We start from the raw sequence: 22467 nt of genomic DNA on the forward strand, positions 1-22467 counted from the left end.
ACATTTTCATATCCACTATCACACATGACCATCCACTCAATTATATTTTTACTAGTAAATTTAAATAAATAATTTTTAATTATATTAAAAACACTAATAAATTCAATAAAATATTAGGAGACATCAATAATATTGAAAATATCATTACCAAAATATTATCTTTGTTAAAGTATTTTATATTTTGAGACATTAAATCTCTTTATAAATGTTTTATATTTGAGGAGGAAGGTATTGCCAAGCTAGCAGGATTTTAATGATAGAGATTTTTTGTCACTCTTACATATATTAAACTAATTTTAATTAAAGCATATAAAAACATCCATGCATAACCATGAAAAAGATAACATGGAATAAAAATAAGCCACTAAGACACGAGCCAAATGGAGCACTATACTTAGCTAGGGTTTGGATTAACCAATTTGAGTTTCAATTTTAAATTTAAAATCTTACATTTAAAATTTATATATTTAAGATTCTCTATTTGAATAGTCTAAGAAATTTTAAAATGAAAGAAATACAAGTTAAAATTTAAAGTATAAATAAAAATAAAAAATTAAAAGTGAAGAGTGACAAATGTATAGTTGGTGAGGTGCGATAATGATTAATGAGAAGAGTGATGGGATTAATGCAGACATCAACAGTAAAAACATAAAATAAAAAAAGAGAATTGAAGTATTTCAATTTCTTATGACTATGATTCATAGAGAATTTAAAATTATGAAAAATTATAATAAAATATGAATTTAAAAAAAAAACTTTTATGCATCCAGTGGATGATTTGATTCCTCATGCAACAAAATGCACCTGAAATGTCTTAGTGTATACAATATCAATTCAAACAGTAACTCTAACGGTGAGATTATTCAAATGACCAAAGTAATTTACACCTGCAGGCTATGAAGCTACGATGTCACCAAAAATTTAGCATAATTCAAACAGATGCCATTGATGTCAATACGCCCGGCCATTCGACCAATTAATGCCAAATCAAAAGTGAGAAGATCAATTATGCACAAGGACTCTGATTTAACTACTATCGGGTCCCAAATTAAAAAAAAAATTGAAAATTTAGTTTAATCCACTGATAGTTAAAAAAACGCAAAGTATCATTCATTTATTATTTTCATTTGAGATGTAAAATTATTAAATATTAATTTTTTTACTTCACTTATTAATTTATTAATATAAGTTATAAATTATATGACTCGATCTGTCAATAATCACACACAATTTAAATATTACTTGTAAATTCCATTTATCGTTAATGTTATTAAATTAATAAATTAATAATTAATGTTATTACTTATCTGATAAACTGACTGAATAATTTGATAGTCAAATCTTGTATGATTTTTGATATGTCAAATCATATAATTTACAACTCATATTGATAAATTAATAAATAATATAAAAAATTAATAATTAATAATCGTGCATCTAGGACAAAATTAACAAGTGAATGATATTTTAATTTTTTTACCATTAAAATTATTTTTAATTAAATTCTTTAGAATTGAATTGAAATTTAAATTCAATAAAATTATATTCCTAATTTTTAGTTAAAATTCTCCCAATAAAAAATGGGTTAACAACTTTGTCAAATCTTTATTCAATAAAAGCTTAAAGCCAATCATGAAATTAGATCGCCAGCTCAACTAGTCAATTTAACTTGATGTTTCAATACATTCATGCATGATTCTGGATTTTGATACTGAAATCTTTAATCCAAAACACGACAATGATAATTACAGCCATATCAAATAAATAACATAATTAGCTTATAATTTCTAAAAAAACTACACTATAAAGAAATTTAAAGCTAGCAATTTTATTTTTATCAATAAAATTTATAATATTTAAAATTTCAAAATTTGGTGGCATGCTAAAAGAAGTCATGTGAGCAAATTTGCAAATGGGATTTCTTGAAAAAAGCATTATATTAAAATCTTCTATAAATTTTATAATAATTAATTTTTCATGTGAGTCTCAGTTGTAATTCTTTAAAAAAGCAAATCACAGTTTCTAGGTTAAACGAGCCGTTAGAGCTATCAACGGTAGACCATGGCGGGCTTTAAAAAAAAAAAAAAATTGTCAAAGTGATGCATACATAATGTTTTTCTTGATCAACAAGAAACCATGGAAGCCGTTCAGTTCATATAAGTAAATAACTGACTCTGGGCCCACCACGAAGATCCATGCCATCTGACCAAAGCGGCAAAGCCCTCCGCTTCAGATATCTCACTATTCAACATCGCTCCGAGTAAGTTCTAAAGACATCACTCCCGCTCCCCACCAGCCCCAAGCTCGACCATCTTTTCCCGTTCCCAATCCCCCCCTTCACGGCTTCACAGGTCACATCCGCGCAACCTCCCTTATTCTGTTTCTTTCATCGTCTTACATCAGAATTTATTATTATTACAATAAATAAATGACGTTTGTTTATTTTTGTATTTGATTTGATTCACAAGAAACCAACAAATACATAAACCTTGATACGAGATTTCCCGCAATCATTCGTCTCCTCGTCACGGCCACTTTCTCCGTTCCTCTTTGATTCTTGCTGGATTAGGGGTGAAGAGGGACCTAGCACAACAACAACGAAACACCACCATGGTCGAAACTAGACGGGGCTCGTCCACTTCCAAGCGCTCTCACTCTTCATCCTCCTCTTCCAACGTCAAACGACCCAAGGTATTTTATTTATAGCTTCTTGTGCTCTTTGCCAATCCGTTTCGACGTGAATTTCATTGTTTCCTTCTGATTATGGATTTTCCATGAAAATTCGTGAATTTTTCCTCTGGAATTGACCGTTTTGCTCTCCAAAACCTAGGTGCCCAACGATTCTTCGACAAGAAGTCTGCCGTCAGCGGAAATCCTTGGTCCGGTCAACGAACCTGGAAATGAATCCCGAGAGACGGAGCTAAATCGGTCTAACCTTCCAGATGCCGATTCGTTGAAAGCTATGGACGTTTGTGACGCGACGCTAGCTGAGAAATCTCCCGCCATGGCCGTCGTCAAAGGCGAGGTTTTGACATCGCCGCAGCCTCGAGGTGCGAAATGGCCTTCTTTTGTCCTTGTGCGTTATCTTGATTTGCATTGGGAGTTCGTATTTGGGTGCATGCGTCCACTTCTCACCCTGTTTATCATTATGAAATTGGGCGAGCTCAGGTGAAACTGTGGCGGATGGAGAGAAATCAAAGGTGGTTGGAGCGGCCGCCGTACGCCGGTCCAAGAAACGCTCAGCGAAATCAACTAAAACGAGGCCGAAGGCTGCATGGGGAAGGCTTCTTTCCCAGTGTTCCCAGGTGGATATTCAATCTTCGTTTATTTCCATGTTCCTCATCTGTTTCTAGATTTCAGTACTACTGTTTCTTGTCAGATTTTGCAAAAAAATTGCGCGATCAAATTTGATGTGTGTGTGTGTGTGTGTGTGTATCTTCTTTCAAAAAGTTAACCATTAAGTCTTGCCTTTTCGGTATCATCATCGTCATCGTTTTAACTTCATATCATGCCAGAATCTTTTCTGCATTTTGGGTCTTAAATGTTATCCTCCTCTAATTTTTGTCAGCAATGTTGCATGCTTGATAAAATGCCTTGTTAATTTTCTACGTAGTTCCTAGATGATGACTAAGAGGTAATCGTCCACCCCTTGTTTCACTTCTTATGATTCTGGGGTGAAATTTTATCGTTAAATAGTTAATTTGGTTTACTGGAGCCTGATAATTTATTGCAGTGATGAGTAACAATCCATCTTGGAGTAACGAATTGTTAGATCTGATTATAAGGCAGTTAATAAAATAACAAAGCAATCTTAGCATCACTGACAAATTTTGATATTTGTGCTTGACCGAAAACAGAAGAAATTGTTTTATGCCATAGTTTATTTCAACTAGCATGTTATATTTTGAGGGCACACAATTAACTTTGTGAAAAAGATTTGGTTTATGAAGATAATTGAGCTGGCATGAGTCAGTGTAGAGTTGCATAACTTCTTTGAATGGGAACTTTGTTCGAGACATAGATCTTGATCTTTTGTATTCTGAGCAGATGATTTGGTTAGCATTTGTTTCGGACTCAAGCCAACAAATGCTGTGTAATGGATATGATTTGTCAGTTTGTTTCTATTTGTCCTTGGCCAAATAAGTGAGTCCTATGACCATACCTGCTCCATGTGATAAAGGATGAGAGAAAAATGAAAAAAGATGAATTCAATTAGTTATTACTGTTTGCCTTTAATTGGTTGGCTGGCATTCAAAATTTGAAGTTTTCTGTTGTTGAAGGCGGTGCTGATGATTTAACTTAGGTTCAGTTTCAGTCTTTCATATGAAGAGAGAACAAAAATTTCTTTTTGTTCTTAGATTTTTGTTCTGCTTCTGCACAACAATAAGGATATGATGAATCTGCAACTTTTAATACATTGTTATCTATTTATCTATCTACCGATCTATCTTCTTCTTCTACTTCTTTTTGTTGCCAATGCTGCTATTAGTTATAATATTTGGTCTGGATATTGTTGAACTCCAAAATAAGGGTTTTGATTCCTTCATTTTCCTTATCATATTATAAATTGAAAATGATGAATTTAGTTGAGAAGTGGGAACCAATTCATGATTCCCTCTTCTGGTCAGAGTGCTTCATTTTGGCTATAACTTTTCTAGGATTTGAAGTTAATGTGTTTTTATTTCTCATGCTTCTCCAGAATCAACATCTGTCCTTGTGGAGTTCTCAATTCACTGTTGGTCATGGCCGTCAATGTAATTTATGGCTTAATGATCAAGCTGTTAGTGATGTTTTGTGCAAGTTGAAGCTCACCAAGGTAGAAAACTTCTACCTATATCTTGGAAATTTATGTGATTTAGCTGAGTAACCAAGGCTTCATTGACTATACATCTTAGGTGTGACAAAGAAGTCTTTTTCCTTTCCTTTTGGGAAATTATGCACGTGCGCGCGGGCACATGATTGTTGAAGAAATTTAACTGTTACCATATAGATGCACTCTCACTCTTACTCTCACACAAGCATATATGCCCATATATAAAATTTTGATATCAATGAATTTCTGTTCAGCTGTGGCAGATCATGTCTTGAATTTCTATATGAAAGAAAATTGTAATCAAAATGTTATAGCCATTAATAGAGCTCTAACCACCATGATTATTTTAACTTACATAGCATGGAGGTTCATCTGTTGGATTACTGGAAATCATAGGGGATAAAGGTGCTGTCCAAGTTAATGGCAGGAATTACAAAAAAAATTCCAGCCTGATATTGAATGCAGGTGATGAGGTGGTTTTCAGTTCTGACAAGAATGCTTATGTATCCTTTTACATATGTTTCGGGTGCTGTTTTGGGAAGAAATTTGGTCCTGTTCGGTACAAAATGGGAATGAGAATGGGACAAGGAAAGGAAAAGGGAAAGGGAATTTGGATCCGAAACATGTTTGGTATGTTGGGAAAGGGAGACGGAGTCTTGCTACTTGGTCCATTTGGTATGCATAATTGGAAAGGGAAGGGAAGAAAAAAAGACCTAGAAGACACAAATACCCCTGCACAACATCCTCAGAACATTGAAAGAGGTTAAGGTTTTGTGTGAACCAAAATGCAGAACATGCACAACGAAAAATGCAAAAGAATGAAACAAATAGAATTTACAAAATTCAAAAGCCAAAAAAAGTCACAAGACCAAGAAAAACAATGTACAGAATTCAGAATATCAATTCTAATCTTCAATTGCAGATCTGTGACAATACAAAGAATACAATTCCAAGAATATAAAGAATACATCTTAAAGCCCATCTTCAACTGGAGATCAAGCATAAGGTACATTTTCAAGAAGGTGCAAATCTAAAATGTAGGAAGATTGGGAAGGTGAAGAGGAAGGAGAGTATACCTTTTGCCATCATGAGAGGAGACACCATTGAAAGTGAAAGGGAGATATTGTGGTTAACCAACAGGGAGAGGAGATGCTGTCAAAGGTAATGCTGTTGCTTGTGCTCTTCTGCTTGCTGTGTCAACATTGCTGGTCCTATCATTCTCAATTTTGAGGAATTTGCAGCTCTGTCCCATTCACTGTCAGTGATGTTGCAAGGAACTTCAATGGCTTGAAAGTTACTCTGCATTACAAGGAACTCCTTTGTTCAAAGGGTGCTATGGGTCAAAGGTTGAGGATGCTAGCTCTTGATGGTTTTGTCATTGTGAGGGATCCAATTGTGTTGATTAATTAGGGAAAGGGGTAAATTTGGAATAGATTAGGTGTTATGGCGACCTTTTTTGTACAAAAATATCCTTTTCATGGATGATTCCGCTCTCCCATACTTTTTGAGGAAAGTCCTCTCCTTTAAACATGGGAGAGTGGGATTCCCAAGAAGACTGATTGGGACCTAGCAAACATGCCAAATTCAATCTTCCCTTTTCATCTCCATTTGAACATCTTCCTTTCCTTTTTACTAAATGTAACCTTAGTATTTGTTTGCTTCTCACTCTCTCCGCTTTTGCATGTGTACATGATTGTGTTCACGAGGAAAACTAATAGTTGTGTTTTCTGTGTCAATACATCACGGACTAGTGTTACTTAAGTTTCTTCTATGGATCTACTCTAGATTCCTTAGCTTGAAATTTAGATTTTTCAGCAGCTCACCAATAATGATGTCGCTGCTGCCAGGATACCTTGTTCTGTAAGTATTCTGGAAGCCCATGGTTTATATTTTATATACCTTGCTGGAGCATCAATATTGTTTTTTTTCTAATAATCTTGATGAAATTTATATATTCTTCCACCTTATTCTAAAACTAGTGAGAATGTCCAACAGAATGCTGAGGCTTCATCAAAAACTTCTGGCCATGGGGATGATACTACCGACCCAAATTATACCACCAATAATGGCAGTCCAGCTGAAATTTCTGCTGAGAAAGCTACTCTTGCATCCTCTGCCACTGCCAATGAAAATTTTGACCTTTACAGTATGAAAGTGGATGTTGGGAGGTTGACAGGAGCCACACGTGAGTTAAGGCCTTTGTTGTGCAAGCTCGCTGGCCTGTGTGCTGAATTCAATATAAATGATAGGTTTTCCAAAATATTTGAACAAAGAGAATCAAGAGAACTCTCCAAGGATGTTGATCCTCTAACTAATTTAGTTTACATCAGGCAGCAAGCATTCAAAAACAGTTTACAACAAGGAATTCTCAATCCTGATGATATTGATGTGTCATTCAAAAATTTCCCGTATTATATAAGGTGCAAATAGTTTTATTTTCTTTTAATGACCTCCAAATATAGGCTACCTGAATTGATTTACTTCTGTTGTATTTTGAACATGATGTCTTGTATTGTTACAGTGATCCTACAAAAAGTGCTCTGATTGCTTCTATGCACATTCATTTGAAGCAAAATGGTTTTGCAAAGTTTGCTTCAGGCCTACCTTCACTGTGCCCCCGAATATTGTTATCTGGTCCTCCAGGTAGTGCCATAATTTTAATGTTTTTGGTTTTCCTTTTCTGTGATGAAAAAAAAAATGATATAGATAATTTTATTGTAGGTTCTGAAATATATCAGGAATCCTTGTCCAAGGCACTTGCAAAGCATTTTGGTGCTAGGCTATTAGTTGTGGATTCTTTCACCCTGCCTGGTGTATGTTTACTCGGTTATTCTTATTTCTTCTTTTTAGGTTCTGTAGCCATCTAATTTACATCTTAAAATTTTATGACTCATCTCTGATTTTACTTCTTCCGGGACTCTTTTCCCTTCTTCTTGTTCAGGATACTTTAACATACATATTTAATAATTGTTTATACTATGCAATTAATCCTCAGAGAACACCATCAAAGGATTCTGATTCTACCAAGCAAAGTTCAAAGCCTGAAAAAGTGTATGTTTCTGCAAAACAGAGTGCCCAGGTTGCCACATTGCAGCATAATAAACCAACTTCAAGTGTCGATGCTGATCTTATTGATGAATCCTCATTAAGTTCTCAGGTTATGCTGAAGCAGGAGGTATCTACTGCATCATCCAAAGGCCCTATGCTTAAAACAGGTATTTTGTTTTCCCTCCAAATCCAGTGCCCATTTTGTGTACTAATTTTATTGGAAGGTAACATTTATTTCAACCAATTTTTTTAATTGTTTTATTTTTTTATTTTTAATCCAATCAAGTTTTCTGTTTTAATTATGCTAGAGATATCCTGTTTTGATTGGAACGAAGTTATGTTTGAGAGTTGGAATAGGAAACTGTCCTCCTTCTTAACCTGAATTACTGCATGGTATCATAGCCTACATGGCCTAAATGGCAACATATGGGCAAGTAATGACACTCCACACCACAAGGTGGGAGACGACCAACAAAATTGCCTAGCCAACCATCCAAGAGTTGGCAGAAAGTAAACCTCTCCATTACTTTAGGAGGATTTCTCATAAGTGAAGCATGAGGAAAATAGAAAAAGAATCACCCATTTGAACATTGAGTTATTTTTAATTGTTTTATTCCTTAGTTTACTTTAACTAAGAATTATTTGCTATTTTTGTCTACCTTTTTTATAAATTTAAAATTAGCTTAGTGTCCTGTTTTAATGTAGATACAGTTATCTTATTTTGATTGGGCTAAATTATATATAACGTCCCTAAATTTTGAATCATGTTCAAATAGCATCCCTTACTTTTGAAACTTGACAATGAATTTTACTAAATTTTTAAAATTTTGCAGATAACTCCTTTATTGTTAATTTGTTTGTTATTTCAATAACGGAATGTAACATGATATAGAATTTATTTACACGTGACCTAGATTTTAAAGGATTTATCTACCTATAATTTGGAGAGTTATTTTTACAAAAAGATAAAGTTTAGGGTAGTATATAGTCACTGATTTATCATACTCTATTAGTGAAATATTAGACTATTTAATAATATATTTTTGGGCATAAATTTTAAAATTAAAGGAATTTTTGGTAAGTATTAAAGATTAGGAAATTGTTGTGGGCATAACTAAAAGTTTTGGGGATTTTAATTGCACCTTAACTTTTTGATAAAGTTATCTTACTTTGAGAGTTATGTGTCTTAATTATAATAGGAGTCTATTTTCCTAGCATAAAAGAAGGAGTCTATTCTCCCTTTTAATTTCTATAAATGCCATGTTTTGCCTATCTCATAAAATGAATTTAGAAAATCGTTGATCCTGAATTTCTACATGTTGTTTTATTCTCTTATGCTAGGTGGCAATATGAAATGCTGATGAGATGATGGTTACATAATTTGCAGGTGAGCGAGTAAAATTTGTTGGCAAGCTTCCCTCTGCAGTCTCATTGTTGCAAAATTATCCTTCAAGGCAAGTTGAGTGATTGAAGATGTTTATTTGTTTCTTGTGTCATGTCTTTGTTGTGGGAAGCCTTCAGGTCTCATCTTGATTCTTCTATTGTGCTCATTAGAGGACCGAGGTATGGCTCCCGTGGCAAAGTTCTTCTTGCTTTTCAAGAAAATGAGTCTTCAAAAATTGGGGTTAGATTCGACAAACCAATTCCAGATGGGAATGATCTTGGAGGGCTATGTGAAGCTGATCGTGGTTTTTTTTGTTCTGGTGCTTTCTTATGTTTATTTTAATTTCTTTTCCTTTGTCTGCATGCTGGCATTTTGCACGCTACAGTTTTGGTGGTTGTGTTAAAATATACATGCATTGTATGCTGCAGCTAATCATTTACTACGAGTAGATAACTTTGGAGGGGATGACGCCAACAAGCTTGCTATTAATGAAATCTTTGAGGTGGTCAAAGTGCAATACCTGTTCAGCAATTGTCCTTTTCTTGCAAAAAGTCAAATTGACATAGCATGTTTTATGCTTTTCTGTGCATAGGTTGTCTTTGATCAGAGTAAAAGTGGTGGGTTGGTGTTGTTCTTGAAAGATATAGAGAAGGCTGTGATAGGGAACTCAGACGTCTTAAAAAGCAGGCTTGAAAGTTTGCCACAAAATGTTGTTGTAATTGGCTCACATGCCCAAGTGGACTACCGCAAGGACAAGGTGCCATTTGATGATTTTATTCTATAGCTATTTCCAAGTTCTGGGGATTTTGTGCTTAATTGTTTAAACTTAAAAATGGTGGCATTCAGATTTTATTAAAAAGTGATTATATTGTTTAGATGTTTTTATGAAAAGCAAAAGTTATTTTGTGATTGGTTGGAATTATGAGATGCAATTTGTACCTGAAAGTGCTTCTCAAAATGATATATATAGTTTTTAAAGATTTTGAATATTCATAAAAGCTTAAACAAACATCATAAAATTTCTTAGAAGTGTGTTTTAATAAAAAGGTGATTTTTTTCATCAAAAAGCTGAAAAAAATGGGCCCTTTATGATTTCACATCCTTGCTGCTGATTTTGATGTGCTTCCAGACCCAGCCTAGTAGCCTTCTGTTCACAAAATTTGTGAGCGCCCGGGCAGCTTTATTTGATCTTGCTTTTCCGGTATAGTAATCATAGCCTTTGCTTTAAACCTCCAGTTTAAACAATCATGTAATTCTAGTTCATATTTTTTGCCTGTTAAAAGTTATTATGAGGATCTTAGGTTCTATTGATTTTTTTTGGGCTCGTGAGAGAGGTTTTGGTATGGTGAATGAGTTTGTTCACCAATAGAAGGGAAACTCTTTTTGAACATTGTTGGAAAGCCACAATAGAATTTCTTCAAAAAGTTGTTGATTTTCTGTTAGGACTGCAGCCCTCCATAGCTTTCAAGGTTGCTTATGCTCCTGCTACTTTTTTAGTTTGGGATTACAAAACGTTTGATGCCTTCCAGGGAGTTTGAGGCTTTTTTCTAGTTGGATTTCCAAATATTTTCTGCTATCATGGATTCATTATATACAGTCAGGTTCTTTTTCACGAATAATCGAAACATTTTTCCCGTGTTTAGGATAGCTTTAGTAGATTGCATGATAGGAGCAAGGAAACCCCCAAAGTGATGAAGCAACTTAACCGTCTTTTTCCAAACAAAGTATCAATACAGCTGCCTCAGGTAGTATGGTAGATGAAATATATTGTCCAAATACAATGTTTCCATCTATAGATTATGTATCCATTTTCTCCTCCAAATTTGTGCAGGATGAGGCTTTGCTCTCTTATTGGAAGCAGCAGCTAGAACATGACATTGAAACTATGAAAGCTCAGTCTAATATTGTCAGCATTCGCACAGTGAGTGTTGCTATATCACCTCATCATTTTAATACTCCTTTTTTGCTTACACTGCTGCATTATGTGGTGCTTGTTCTTTGATGAGGCCTCGTGAAATTATGGGTGTTTTATCTGCCTGAGTTGGTTGGCATTTTGGGGCCATGATGCTCTTTTTTTTTCCCCTGCTGTAGGAGGATCAGGTCTTTTTAAATAGCATTATCAGAGAAATCTTTCTTGTTTACTTCTCATTTACAAGACTTCACATGCCTATCCTGCTTAGATTTTTTGTTTTCTGGCTTGGACTACTTTTGTGCCAGGGCCAGCAATCGCTATTTTAAATAAGCAAAGATTTTCAGAGAACATGTGATCTGCCCATGGTTTTTTATGCTTTCGTTTATCTTCATGATTTATTCAATATTATAACTTATTTTTCTCCTTGTTTTTTAAAATTCTAATGAGAATTTTCAATGATTACAGGTTCTTGACAAGTTTGGATTTATTTGCCCTGATCTTGAAAATCTTTGCATTAATGATCAAACCCTAAGAACTGAAAGTATGTGTTTCTAAACTTGACAAATTTTCTAAATACACAAATTTGAGGTTTGCTGCAATTTTACTGACACTGCCTCAATTCTTTCACTAGGTGTGGAGAAAATTGTTGGCTGGGCATTAAGTTACCACCTAATGCATCCATCTGAAGAATCAACCAAAGACTCTATGATCGTGTTGTCTACTGAAAGGTCGGTATTATCATTTTTTGTCATTTTATCAATAGTGTCTTATGAAAGTTATGCAGCAGAGTGAAATTAATTTCTGCAACCTGTTAATTTTCTGATTAACTGAGTATTATCTTTTTCCCCATTGGTACAGCATTAAGTATGGGCTGAGCATTCTACAGGGTATCCAAGGAGAAAGCAAGAACTTAAAGAAATCACTGAAGGTAATTTTATCATATTTCTCAGGATATTACAAGTTTTAGTCCTTTTCCATTCTTGATTGTTTGGCAAACTGTTGCCTCACTGGGTTCCACTTGGTTTCATTCTCTGCATTTTAATCAAGGTAACAAATGTCAATACCCTTGCACCGCCTTTAGAAAAATTTTGTATTTGAATATATATGGGATGAGAAAGATATTGAAACTCAGGACGTTATGCTATGTGATGGGTTTCTTTACTAAATTTTTGAACTGATTTTCTTTCTTTTTTTAATTTTTTTACAGGATGTAATTACTGAGAATGAATTTGAGAAAAAATTGCTTGCTGATGTTATTCCTCCAAGTGATGTTGGGGTCAAATTTGATGATATTGGAGCTTTAGAAAATGTGAAGGACACCTTGAATGAATTGGTCATGCTTCCCCTTCAGAGGCCTGAATTGTTTTCCAAAGGACAGTTGACCAAGGTGGGATTTTGGGATTCTCTTCTTTTGTTTATCTTTTGTTTTGTGAGACCTGTTTTGAAGTTGTTCATTGTGTGCCATATGCTTGTTTTCTAAGCATAAAGTTAGAGTAGCAGGGAAGGGAATATTGAGATGGATGTGTGGGCATTCACATAGAGATAAAATCTGAATACAAGAAAAAATGAACGGTAGCATCTCTTGAGAGGAAAGTGTTCGAAAATTGTTTGAAATGGTTTGGACATGTACAGAGAAGATCGTGAGTGGCACCAGTGAGAAGAGTGGAAGGGATAATTGAGCCTTGTAAAGATGGGTAAGGAAAAGCCAAAGAAAACATTTCTGGAAGTTATTGAGCAAAACTTCTTAGTTAACAACATTCCTAAAAGCTTGATAAATGATAGAGCACAATAATATAGTGCAATCCATGTAGTCGACCCTACCTAATGAAATAAGGCTTGTTGGTTTTGTTGTTGTTTGTATGCTTACTTTCTAACTTCTAAATGCAATTACTTTCTATTTAGCCTTGCAAGGGGATATTGCTTTTTGGGCCACCTGGTGTTGGAAAAACAATGCTTGCAAAGGCTGTAGCTACTGAGGCTGGAGCAAATTTCATCAACATCTCAATGTCCAGTATTACCTCAAAGGTGTTAATTTTATTCATTATAAATTTTTTGTTATATTGTCTTTTTATATGCTTTAGTGACATGATGCATACTCTTTGCAGTGGTTTGGTGAAGGAGAGAAATATGTCAAAGCAGTATTTTCTCTGGCAAGTAAAATTGCTCCAAGTGTTATTTTTGTTGATGAGGTTGGTGTAAAAGCTTCCCGTGTATTTTTCAGTGAAATATTCTTTCCGGTACAGTCTCGTATCATAGGAGTTCTTAGGGTGTGGTTATTGTCATTGAAGGATTAACTCTTATTATTTAATTGCTAGGTTGATAGTATGTTAGGAAGACGTGAAAATCCTGGTGAGCATGAGGCTATGCGTAAAATGAAGAATGAATTTATGGTGAATTGGGATGGTCTGTGTACAAAAGACAATGAGCGCATACTCGTACTTGCTGCTACAAATCGACCCTTTGACCTTGATGAGGCTGTTATTAGGAGGCTTCCACGAAGGTAAGCACGTTATGTCTGATATCATCATCTATATAATGTTTTATAGTTGATCTATTCTAATTTTTATCCCTCCATATTTCTGGGTAACATACAGATTAATGGTCAATTTGCCAGATGCTCTTAACAGAGAAAAAATTCTTAAAGTAATTTTAGCAAAAGAAGATCTGGCACCTGATGTCGATTTGGAAGCAATATCAAACATGACTGATGGATATTCTGGGAGTGACCTAAAGGTAAGAGGGGCTGATGCGATGTTTTGGCTGTTGGTCATTGGAATAAGTAGCTTTTGCCTGCAATAATAGAACATCATTCATTTTTTGGCTGCAGAATCTGTGCGTCTTAGCAGCTCACTGTCCAATAAGAGAGATATTGGAGAAGGAAAAGAAGGTAATTTTCATACGACGTTCTTGTGTTTTTTCATGTAGAAGTTTCTTGGCTAGTGGCTTTTGTTGTTTATCCTTCCTCCACTTTATATCTTTAATACGAATTGCCCTAAAATCTTGGCAAGTGGACGACAATAGTTAATTTTGTTGAATACTTTACAGCTTCCTTGGGGCTATGAATATTTGCATATTTTGCTGGTTTATTACTTGAATTAACGTTTTGACATACACCCATCTTTCAGGAGAGAAGTTTGGCACTGGCTGCGAATAGACCTTCACCTCCATTGTCTAGCAGTACTGACATTCGGCCCTTAAAGATGGAGGATTTTAGATATGCACTTGAGCAGGTATATGCCATTCATTATTGCAGTTTTTTTTTTTTTTTTGTCAGTCATGTTCTCACTCTTGTTTATTTTCTGGAAAAGTTGGTTTAGATCCAGGCGACGCAAGCCTTTTGTATTGTTAGTGCATTGTTTCAGAGAATGGGGTGGGATTTTGGCCCCAAATCTCTGCTTTACGAAACCCCTCCAAATTGGGATGGTTTGATTTCTTTATAGTTTTGTCCAATTTGGAGTAGTCATTCTTGAACATTTTTTATGGGGGAGGTTGATGTTCAAATATACTGAAGACTTACATTCCATGAATTACGCTGTAGCTTCTCAACAGTAAGGAATATGCTTTCATTTTTGTTTCCCCTGTTAGAAGTAGTCATTTTTCGCCATGATTGTCTTCTACAAAGGCGATATTGGAAAAATATATACTTAAAACCCCGTCATTCTATTAATCACATTGTATCCTCTAAACAGTGAAGGAATGTGCTCTATAATTTGGTATTGAACATCGATTCTTTGCTAATTGTGGTCAATCCTCTCTCTCTCTCTCGAAACGGGAAATTTTTTGTTCTAAAATAATGATTATATCCTGTTCATGCTTGACCCCTTAAATCATGTGTTGGCATAGGAACTGATTAGAAAAGAATTATTCATTCAAGGTCATGTAAATTGTCAGAGATGGAAATGCTTTGGTGGAGTTCATGTATGGCGTGACATTGCTCTTAATGGTTTGAAATAGTAATGCATATTACATAATCTCCCTTTGTGTAGGTGTGTGCAAGCGTGTCGTCAGAGTCAACAAATATGAACGAGCTGCTCCAATGGAATGACCTTTACGGGGAAGGTGGATCCAGAAAAATGAGATCTTTGAGCTATTTTCTGTGAATATCTGTATAGCAGCATTTCTTTGGTTAGGCTATTCTTCGATCACCTTTATGGTTTTAAAAGGCTGGTGATCCATTCAATTCAATCTTGGAAATTCTTTCTTCGAGCTTAACCCCCAACATCATTGTCTCGCATCACAGGTTTTCCCATCGACCATCCTCCCCAAATTTTGTGTACCCTGTTAGAAATATCTAGAATTCCACTAGCCTACCCATGAGTTAAATTAGGGTTTCTCCCTTCTCTCGGATCCTTTCTCTCCCTGGATTCTGGAGTGCAGGGTGTCCTGTTCCGAGCTCGTGATTGTAAATACTAAATACCGAGTTAGCTAAATAATAAAGTTTGATTTTTTCCCCAGACAAATGAAAAATACTGAAGAAGTGTCTTGCACCCTGGTGTTTTACGCTTCGGAATTAATGCATGGTTGTTTAAAAATCCATGACACTGTGACAATAAGGCAATGTTTGGTGATGAAAAAAAAATAAAGAAAAATGAAACATGTACTTGAATAGAAAATGGAATTGGAGTATTTCTCTTTTTTAAAAAAAAAAAGTATTTATTTTAGTTGGGAAAATTGTGAAAAAAGACTTCACCACCAATTTAATTGCTCATAAGGTCTTCGAAACATTTTTTAAATGTGGTTCTTCTCTATCAATAATGATTGAAGGCTAAATAACAAAGTGTCCCAAACAAAAAATAAATAAATAAATAAAAGGTTGAGCAGGTCTTTTGTTGATAATATGTTGTACAAGGTTTTTTGTTGTTATAATTTCATGAGGTCCTTCATGGCTAACAATTTTGTGTCAATATGTAATATAAGGTCTTTTAGTATCATATCGGTTTTTTAGTGGCAGTTTATTAAATTTTGAAGTATAAGATTTTTCGATTTCAATATGTCATATATAATGTTTTTTCACAATATGCAAATCATCTTCAATAGGGCATATGTAAAGTTTTTTTCACGATATGTTTAACAAAGAATATGTAATGTTTTTTTATGATATGTGAGTGATTTTCAATGAAATAAAAATTTCTTTTATGTATTCAAATATTATTTATGCACATTGAAATATCCCTCATTAAAGTCAATGATTAGTTGTCCTAACAATAACACCACATTTCTTTTTTGGAAGAAGTTTTGAGTTTAAACCTAACATTGTGTCTCCTTTTTTTTTTATGAAAAATGGCTAGGTTAGGGGAATTTTTTTTAAAAAAAGAATATCCCTCATAATATTCTTTATATCTACCTTTGGAAGCATATGTAATATCTTTTTCACGACATGCGATTGATTTTTAATGAAATGTAATTTTCTTTTACATATTTAAATATTACTTATGTACATTCGAATATCCCCTATTAATATCCATTATAAGTGCCTTTAGAAGAATATGCAATGTTTTTATTTCCCATAATATGCAAGTGATCTTTAGCTAAATGCAAATTTCTACCACAAGTGATATTCAAATATCTCTTATGTTTATTAGAAAGGATATTAATATTTCTTTCATGATATGCAAGTAATCTTCAATGGAATGCAATGTTCTGCTATATATTTAAATATCATTTATATTTATTTGAATACCTTTTATTAATATCCCCTATTATTATTTATGGAAGCATGTGCAATGAAATATTCTTACCCATTAAACATCATTAACTTTACAATCAAGGTAATCAGAAGACTAAACCCATTAGGGATTACCAAGTTTTCATAATCCACAAAGAATAGAACCAAGTTTTTAAATTTTGAATGGGGCAAATACATGAACAATTGGGAGAACCAAGTTCAAAACCATTTGTCAAGAGATCCCATCTTTCAATACTAAAGTCTCTCCCATAAACTCACCTCTTGTTTAAAAGAGAGCTTTAAAGAAATGCTGAAGCGCAAAAATCATATGGGACCCAAAACATTAAGTTTCAAAACTCAAAACAGTAAAATTGTGTAGAAAATGTGACATGCGCCGTTGCTAAGGCTCAATGTGCCACAGCTCACCCATCTTTGTGCCACGGTGTAGGCACCATGTACTGTGGCGCATTGCATGTAATATGATAGTAGATTTTTGTCATCAAATGACTTCTGGGGCAAACTTTTGATGCATCTCAAATCTCCATCTGATTGAGACAGTTTCAATGTCTACATGGAGCTTTATATTAGCTCTAACTAATGGCACAAGTTTCATACTCAAATTCATTTTCTACGAAAAGTTGAATATCAAAACGCATTTTACCACTTTTTCACATATAAATCACAACAATTGTGTCCTAACTCATGCACAAGTGTTAAAAGTTTACATTGACCACTCAACTACACTCAACAGACTTTAAAAGACTCTTGCAACACACCACATTTAGCTAAAAACATATAAATTACAAATTCACCACTTAACCCCACTATTCATATAACACAAAGGGAATGAATCTTTATACAAACAATTCATTTTCATTCTAAATCAATTAAAATACACATGTTTCTACTTACATGAATATTTTGGCCCTATCCAAGGGTTTACAACCAAAACTCACTAACCCAGAACACAAAATACATAAGTGTGACAATGATAATGCAAGTAGTACAAAAATGTTCATGTGAGTCCTAGTTGGCAATCAAATTAACATTTATACATATAAAATTACAAGGAGAAGCATGCAAAAGGATTACTCTACAAATCCTATTCCTCTGTGTGTTTTCCTCTACCTTGATCCGATAAGCTAAACCCTAAAAATATTGAGAATTGAAGGGTGAGTACAATCACTTAGTAACTAAGTTTCACCTAATCTACATAATTACATATCAATTGAGAATATATGCAAATAAGCAAGAACATGTAGATATGACATAAATGATGAACATAATCATGGTTCACAATACTAACAACCATGTGATCGAGCCAAACATATATATAACCACATAAATGATAATGTATATCATGGGGTCGCAGTAATACCAATCATGAACCCTTAATACATGTCGGACCACAATAATAACAACCATATGGCTAGATCAAATGCATGATCAAATACCAGCCTTATACCCTCTTATTACCTTTGACATGAAACCAGTAGATATTATGTGGCTACATTCTTGACGGACTAACCTAACCTTTCACTTGTGAGAGCTACAGGACCAGAGTTAATTCACTCAATTGTGTAACATAATTTCCCTTAATACTAACAACTATGGGATGTCGTACCCCTAATCTAGCTTCCTTATAAATCGATAGAGACTAGTTAGGTTCAAGTCTCTCATAAAATAAGTAGGATAGTCCTGAATCAATCATGAGACACAGGCTACCTCCTGATTCTAACAGTTGGTGCCAAGGCAAGTTTCCAACTCTAACGGTCACTGCCAATATTACATGGATTTGACCATGTACTCCTCTTTTTAGGCAAACTCTCATCAATAATCATGCTATGCACAACTTATATGTTTATGCATTCAACCCAACCAATTCATGTCATGTGAATTCATACACCCTCACTCAATATATTCCATATACTCAACATGTCACATGTCACATTTTATCACTTTCACAACAACATGCCATAAATCAATTCATATATCATAAATAGGTGGCACGCAAAAGGTTTTCATTTTTCCAATCATTTTACAAGTTCATCATTTTGCTAGAATTTGCATCCATAGATTCTAATATCAAATAAACTTCAACAAGTGAAATTTTAACAATTAACTTAATTAATATACAACTATACAGAATAGGTTTCCTTTAATTATCTCAAACCTTTGAGAGGTTAAAAGTTTACCCCTCACAACAAACACTTTTAAAGCTTCTCACGAGTTTGAATGGTGCCAATAACAATGATCTATAATCAATTCCACAAGGATAACATCATTATCCCACTTAAAGGAATTAATTAACACTAGACTCTTTATATCCCTTCTTATCAATATCATAAAATCACATCCAATCATAACCATTGGATTCTTTAGGTTCTATTGACTCATCTTACTATTAATAAGTTATTTAATAAGCAATAATGAGCACTAAACTCTCCCAACAACCTCATTTATATCAATTTTTGCATATTAATTGCTCCCCTTGACTAATCATACATAAAATCATTAATGTAAGATTTAAATACTCTAAATCACTTCCATGATATCTATTTTAGTCAATGTGTTTAGACTCATAGCTCATATGGACTAAAAATTAATCTCCCAACTTAAACCCTAAATTACATCCTCATAAAATGGAAGTAGAAGGAAGGAAGAAAGCTCATTATACTTACCTTAGGTGTTGGGAAGCCTCTAACTATCCTCAAGGGTCCCCACATGTATGCCTAGTAGATCCAAGTCGTGCTATTCGATTTCTTCTTTGCTCTTCTTTTATTTTTGCACACAAACACGAATTGATAAAGTTTGATTTTTGACCGTGCGTCGCAATACATGATACAGAGAGGCCCAATCATGTTAATTTTATCTTTGTGCGCTGCGACAAATTGTCCACATACTATGACATGTGGCACAGAGAGCATTTTTTTACCTTTTCCACTTCTTTCCTTGTCTCGATAGCCTGACTTCACTTCAAACCCACATCTAGGGTTAAAATTATAATTAATTACCTCTATTAGACTCCTTTGGCCACATATCTCTTTAACTCACTAATCATATTCATTAAGCTAATTAATTATGATTATTTTTTTCAGATGTTACATGCAATGTTTCTTCCAAAATATCTAATTAATCTTTAACAAAATGCAATTTTTGTTCATAGATTTGAATATGCTTTTTGCATATTATGAAAAAAAAATTGTGTTAACATTCTATATGAAATGCACTTTATATTTGGATATACTTTTTGCATATTCTAAAAAAATAGTTTTGGTGTTAAAATTTTACATAAAATGTACCTTATATTTGAACATTTTTTTGCATATTCATTGAAAGCCAAAATTTTACAAACTAGAAAGGAGGACAACAAATATGCTTTCATTAGAGGTCCGTGGCTTGTATATGACCACTACCTGATAGTTCGACAATAAGAATTAGACTTAGATGCAAAGTGTAACATCTAAAAATTTTAAATATAAAAAAATTGACTAATTAAGGGATAAATTAGTTAAAAAATGATTAATTAATTTAAATATATTTTTGGATTTCTAATTAACTTTTTGGGTCATTTTTGACTCTAAATTGAGTTAGGATGAAAGTCGGATCAAGTGAGGTGGCATCAAGGGGAGCAAAATTGACATTTTACTCACTACATCGTGAGTCGTGGCTTGTGTAGTGTGTACTACAACACACAACACAGTAGATAGCTTAAATTTTTAAAAATTATCAGAAAATGATAGTTTTTATGGTGGGAAACCTAGAACACAAAGAGGTAAGTTTTGGACACTGTTAGGGCATCATTTTGGGAGGATTTTGAAGATAAATTGAGCCTTCAAATTTTTGAGTAAGTTTTCTACCCTTCTCCTCTACCTTTTCATCTCATTTTCTATGGGATTTGAAAGTGAGAGAATTTACTCTGAATGAATTAAGCCATGAGTCTATGTTTTGAAGGTTTTTATTGACTCTAAAGGTTCAATTTAAAATTATTAATCTTAGATATGTGATAATATGAAGCTACTTTATTGTTTGGTGAAAGTTAGATCAAGCCCTAACTTGATCATGGGGTTTTGAAATGTGATAAGTTGAGATATTAAGTGCTATATTGTGATAGAGTTAGAGGGAGGCTTGAAGGGATTGTGTGAACAAATTGTAATCTTAACAAGCCTCTTTGTTGAGAATATGAGTGAAAAGTGAAAGAATTGGAATGTTGTTGGTAGCTAATAGTGTTTGTGTTAATTGAAAATTAACATATAGTATTTATTGATGTAGATTGTGGTGTGTGAAAGTTTACCTTTACACAAGAAGAGATTTAGCACCACGGATAACCCTTTTCGTAATAAAAGGGTTGAGATAACTAGATAATTTACTTTATTTATTTCCTTATATAAGTTATTCTCAAGTTATTCTTACATGATTTGTTGTGAAGATTAAGTTCACATGGCATTGCTGGCATCTCAGGACGCCAGGTGTAGTACTTACTCTCTTTAGTGCCTGAAAATGAATGCGATGTTGGAGATTTACTCTCCTTAGTACCCAAAAAGGTATAGAATTAGAGAATATGCTCCTTAGCATCCGAAGGATGCGGTGTTGGAGTAACGACACCCCAATTACTTGTAATAGGGAGAATCAGTAGTTCAAAAATGGTTTTGGACATCTTGGCCAAGTAGTCCTACCATGGATATAAGCTTGGAGACCATATATGTGGTTTGATTCTGTGAAATAACCTACCAATTCGGTCGGGAGTATTGGAGGACCGGATAGTTACTGATTATGCATGTAACTTGTGGTGATTTTATATGATGTGTTTATTTTACTTCATTTAAGGCCTGTTTATAACTTGTCATGTTAATTAATAATGTAGATTATCTTAGTTATTGAGATTTTTATCTCACCCCGTAGTTATCATTTTATGGGTTCTACCACTGAGACTGAGTAAGGAAAAGAATCGGGTAAGGGCTAGCATACTTACTACATTCTCATTGTAAGGCCCAATTTTATTTTTGATTCATATACATAAATTTATATGAATGATGTTATATGTTGCCAACTAGGAATGCATATTATTTTGATTGGTTGTACTTGTTTTATACTATGTTATTTGTATTTTATTCCAATATTGTATATGATGTGAATATATGATAATTTTTGTAGTGATGGGCTAAAATACCAATATAAATACAAGGAATATTTTATATATATGATGATAATATATATGTAGTGTAGTATGTGGCAATAGAGGCCAAATAGTATAAATGGTATTGATTCTGTATTTTAGCCATATTAGGTAAAATGGGCATTAAGTGGTCAAATTTTGTGTTTGGTATATTTTTGTATGTTTGAATGCTCAATCAAGTTTATTTTGGTCCATTGGACTTGGTTTAAGCCTTAAAATGGATTAATGGTATAAGTTTTGAGTTTTGGGTACTTGGATGCTTGAAAATCACTTTAAAAATTAACTTTTACATCTGAGTGTTTAAAATTCTCATACAGTGTTGGATCGTAATGAAACTTGTACCATTAGTTAGTTTATTAAATAAGCTTCGTGTGGGTGCTTAAATCACTCCAATCGAACTTTGGATGCGAAAATGACGAACACGTGTGTCATGACAACACTGTCCAGTAACAATACAAAAATCATTCGT

At 33.8% G+C, this 22467-nt stretch overlaps 1 protein-coding gene across 3 annotated transcripts; it reads left to right on the forward strand.

Annotated features, from left to right (window-relative positions):
- Positions 1–2253: 2253 nt before the first annotated feature.
- LOC129305005 (uncharacterized) lies at positions 2254–15624 on the forward strand. 3 transcript variants are annotated; one of them, XM_054944901.1, is made up of 28 exons: positions 2254–2691; positions 2831–3050; positions 3169–3305; positions 4700–4816; positions 5173–5316; positions 6620–6673; positions 6809–7233; positions 7335–7456; positions 7535–7626; positions 7884–8028; positions 9249–9315; positions 9416–9564; positions 9674–9747; positions 9838–10002; positions 10375–10446; positions 10889–10990; positions 11077–11166; positions 11623–11698; positions 11789–11885; positions 12016–12085; positions 12365–12544; positions 13060–13182; positions 13263–13346; positions 13473–13657; positions 13752–13890; positions 13985–14044; positions 14283–14387; positions 15144–15624. In XM_054944901.1, exons 1-28 carry the CDS (start codon positions 2611–2613, stop codon positions 15255–15257), a joined length of 3489 nt encoding a protein of 1162 aa, XP_054800876.1. In that variant the 5' UTR covers positions 2254–2610; the 3' UTR covers positions 15258–15624. The 3 variants fall into 3 exon arrangements, with proteins under 3 accessions (XP_054800876.1, XP_054800875.1, XP_054800874.1); XM_054944899.1 differs by having other exon boundaries at positions 2255–2691; positions 7809–8028; XM_054944900.1 differs by lacking the exon at positions 9249–9315 and having other exon boundaries at positions 7809–8028; positions 9376–9564.
- Positions 15625–22467: the final 6843 nt, after the last annotated feature.

This window comes from Prosopis cineraria, unplaced genomic scaffold, assembly GCF_029017545.1.
Source record: "Prosopis cineraria cultivar Desert tree isolate PC_DT_omini unplaced genomic scaffold, ASM2901754v1 PC3, whole genome shotgun sequence".
NCBI lineage: Eukaryota > Viridiplantae > Streptophyta > Magnoliopsida > Fabales > Fabaceae > Prosopis > Prosopis cineraria.

Bases quoted from the DNA above. Each gene is read 5' to 3' on its own strand.
- LOC129305005 (XM_054944899.1), top strand. From the start codon at position 2,611: ATGGTCGAAACTAGACGGGGCTCGTCCACTTCCAAGCGCTCTCACTCT. The intron at 13,347-13,472 runs GTTGGTGTAAAA...TTTAATTGCTAG, and splicing joins GTGTTATTTTTGTTGATGAG to GTTGATAGTATGTTAGGAAG. The intron at 14,045-14,282 runs GTAATTTTCATA...CCCATCTTTCAG, and splicing joins TATTGGAGAAGGAAAAGAAG to GAGAGAAGTTTGGCACTGGC.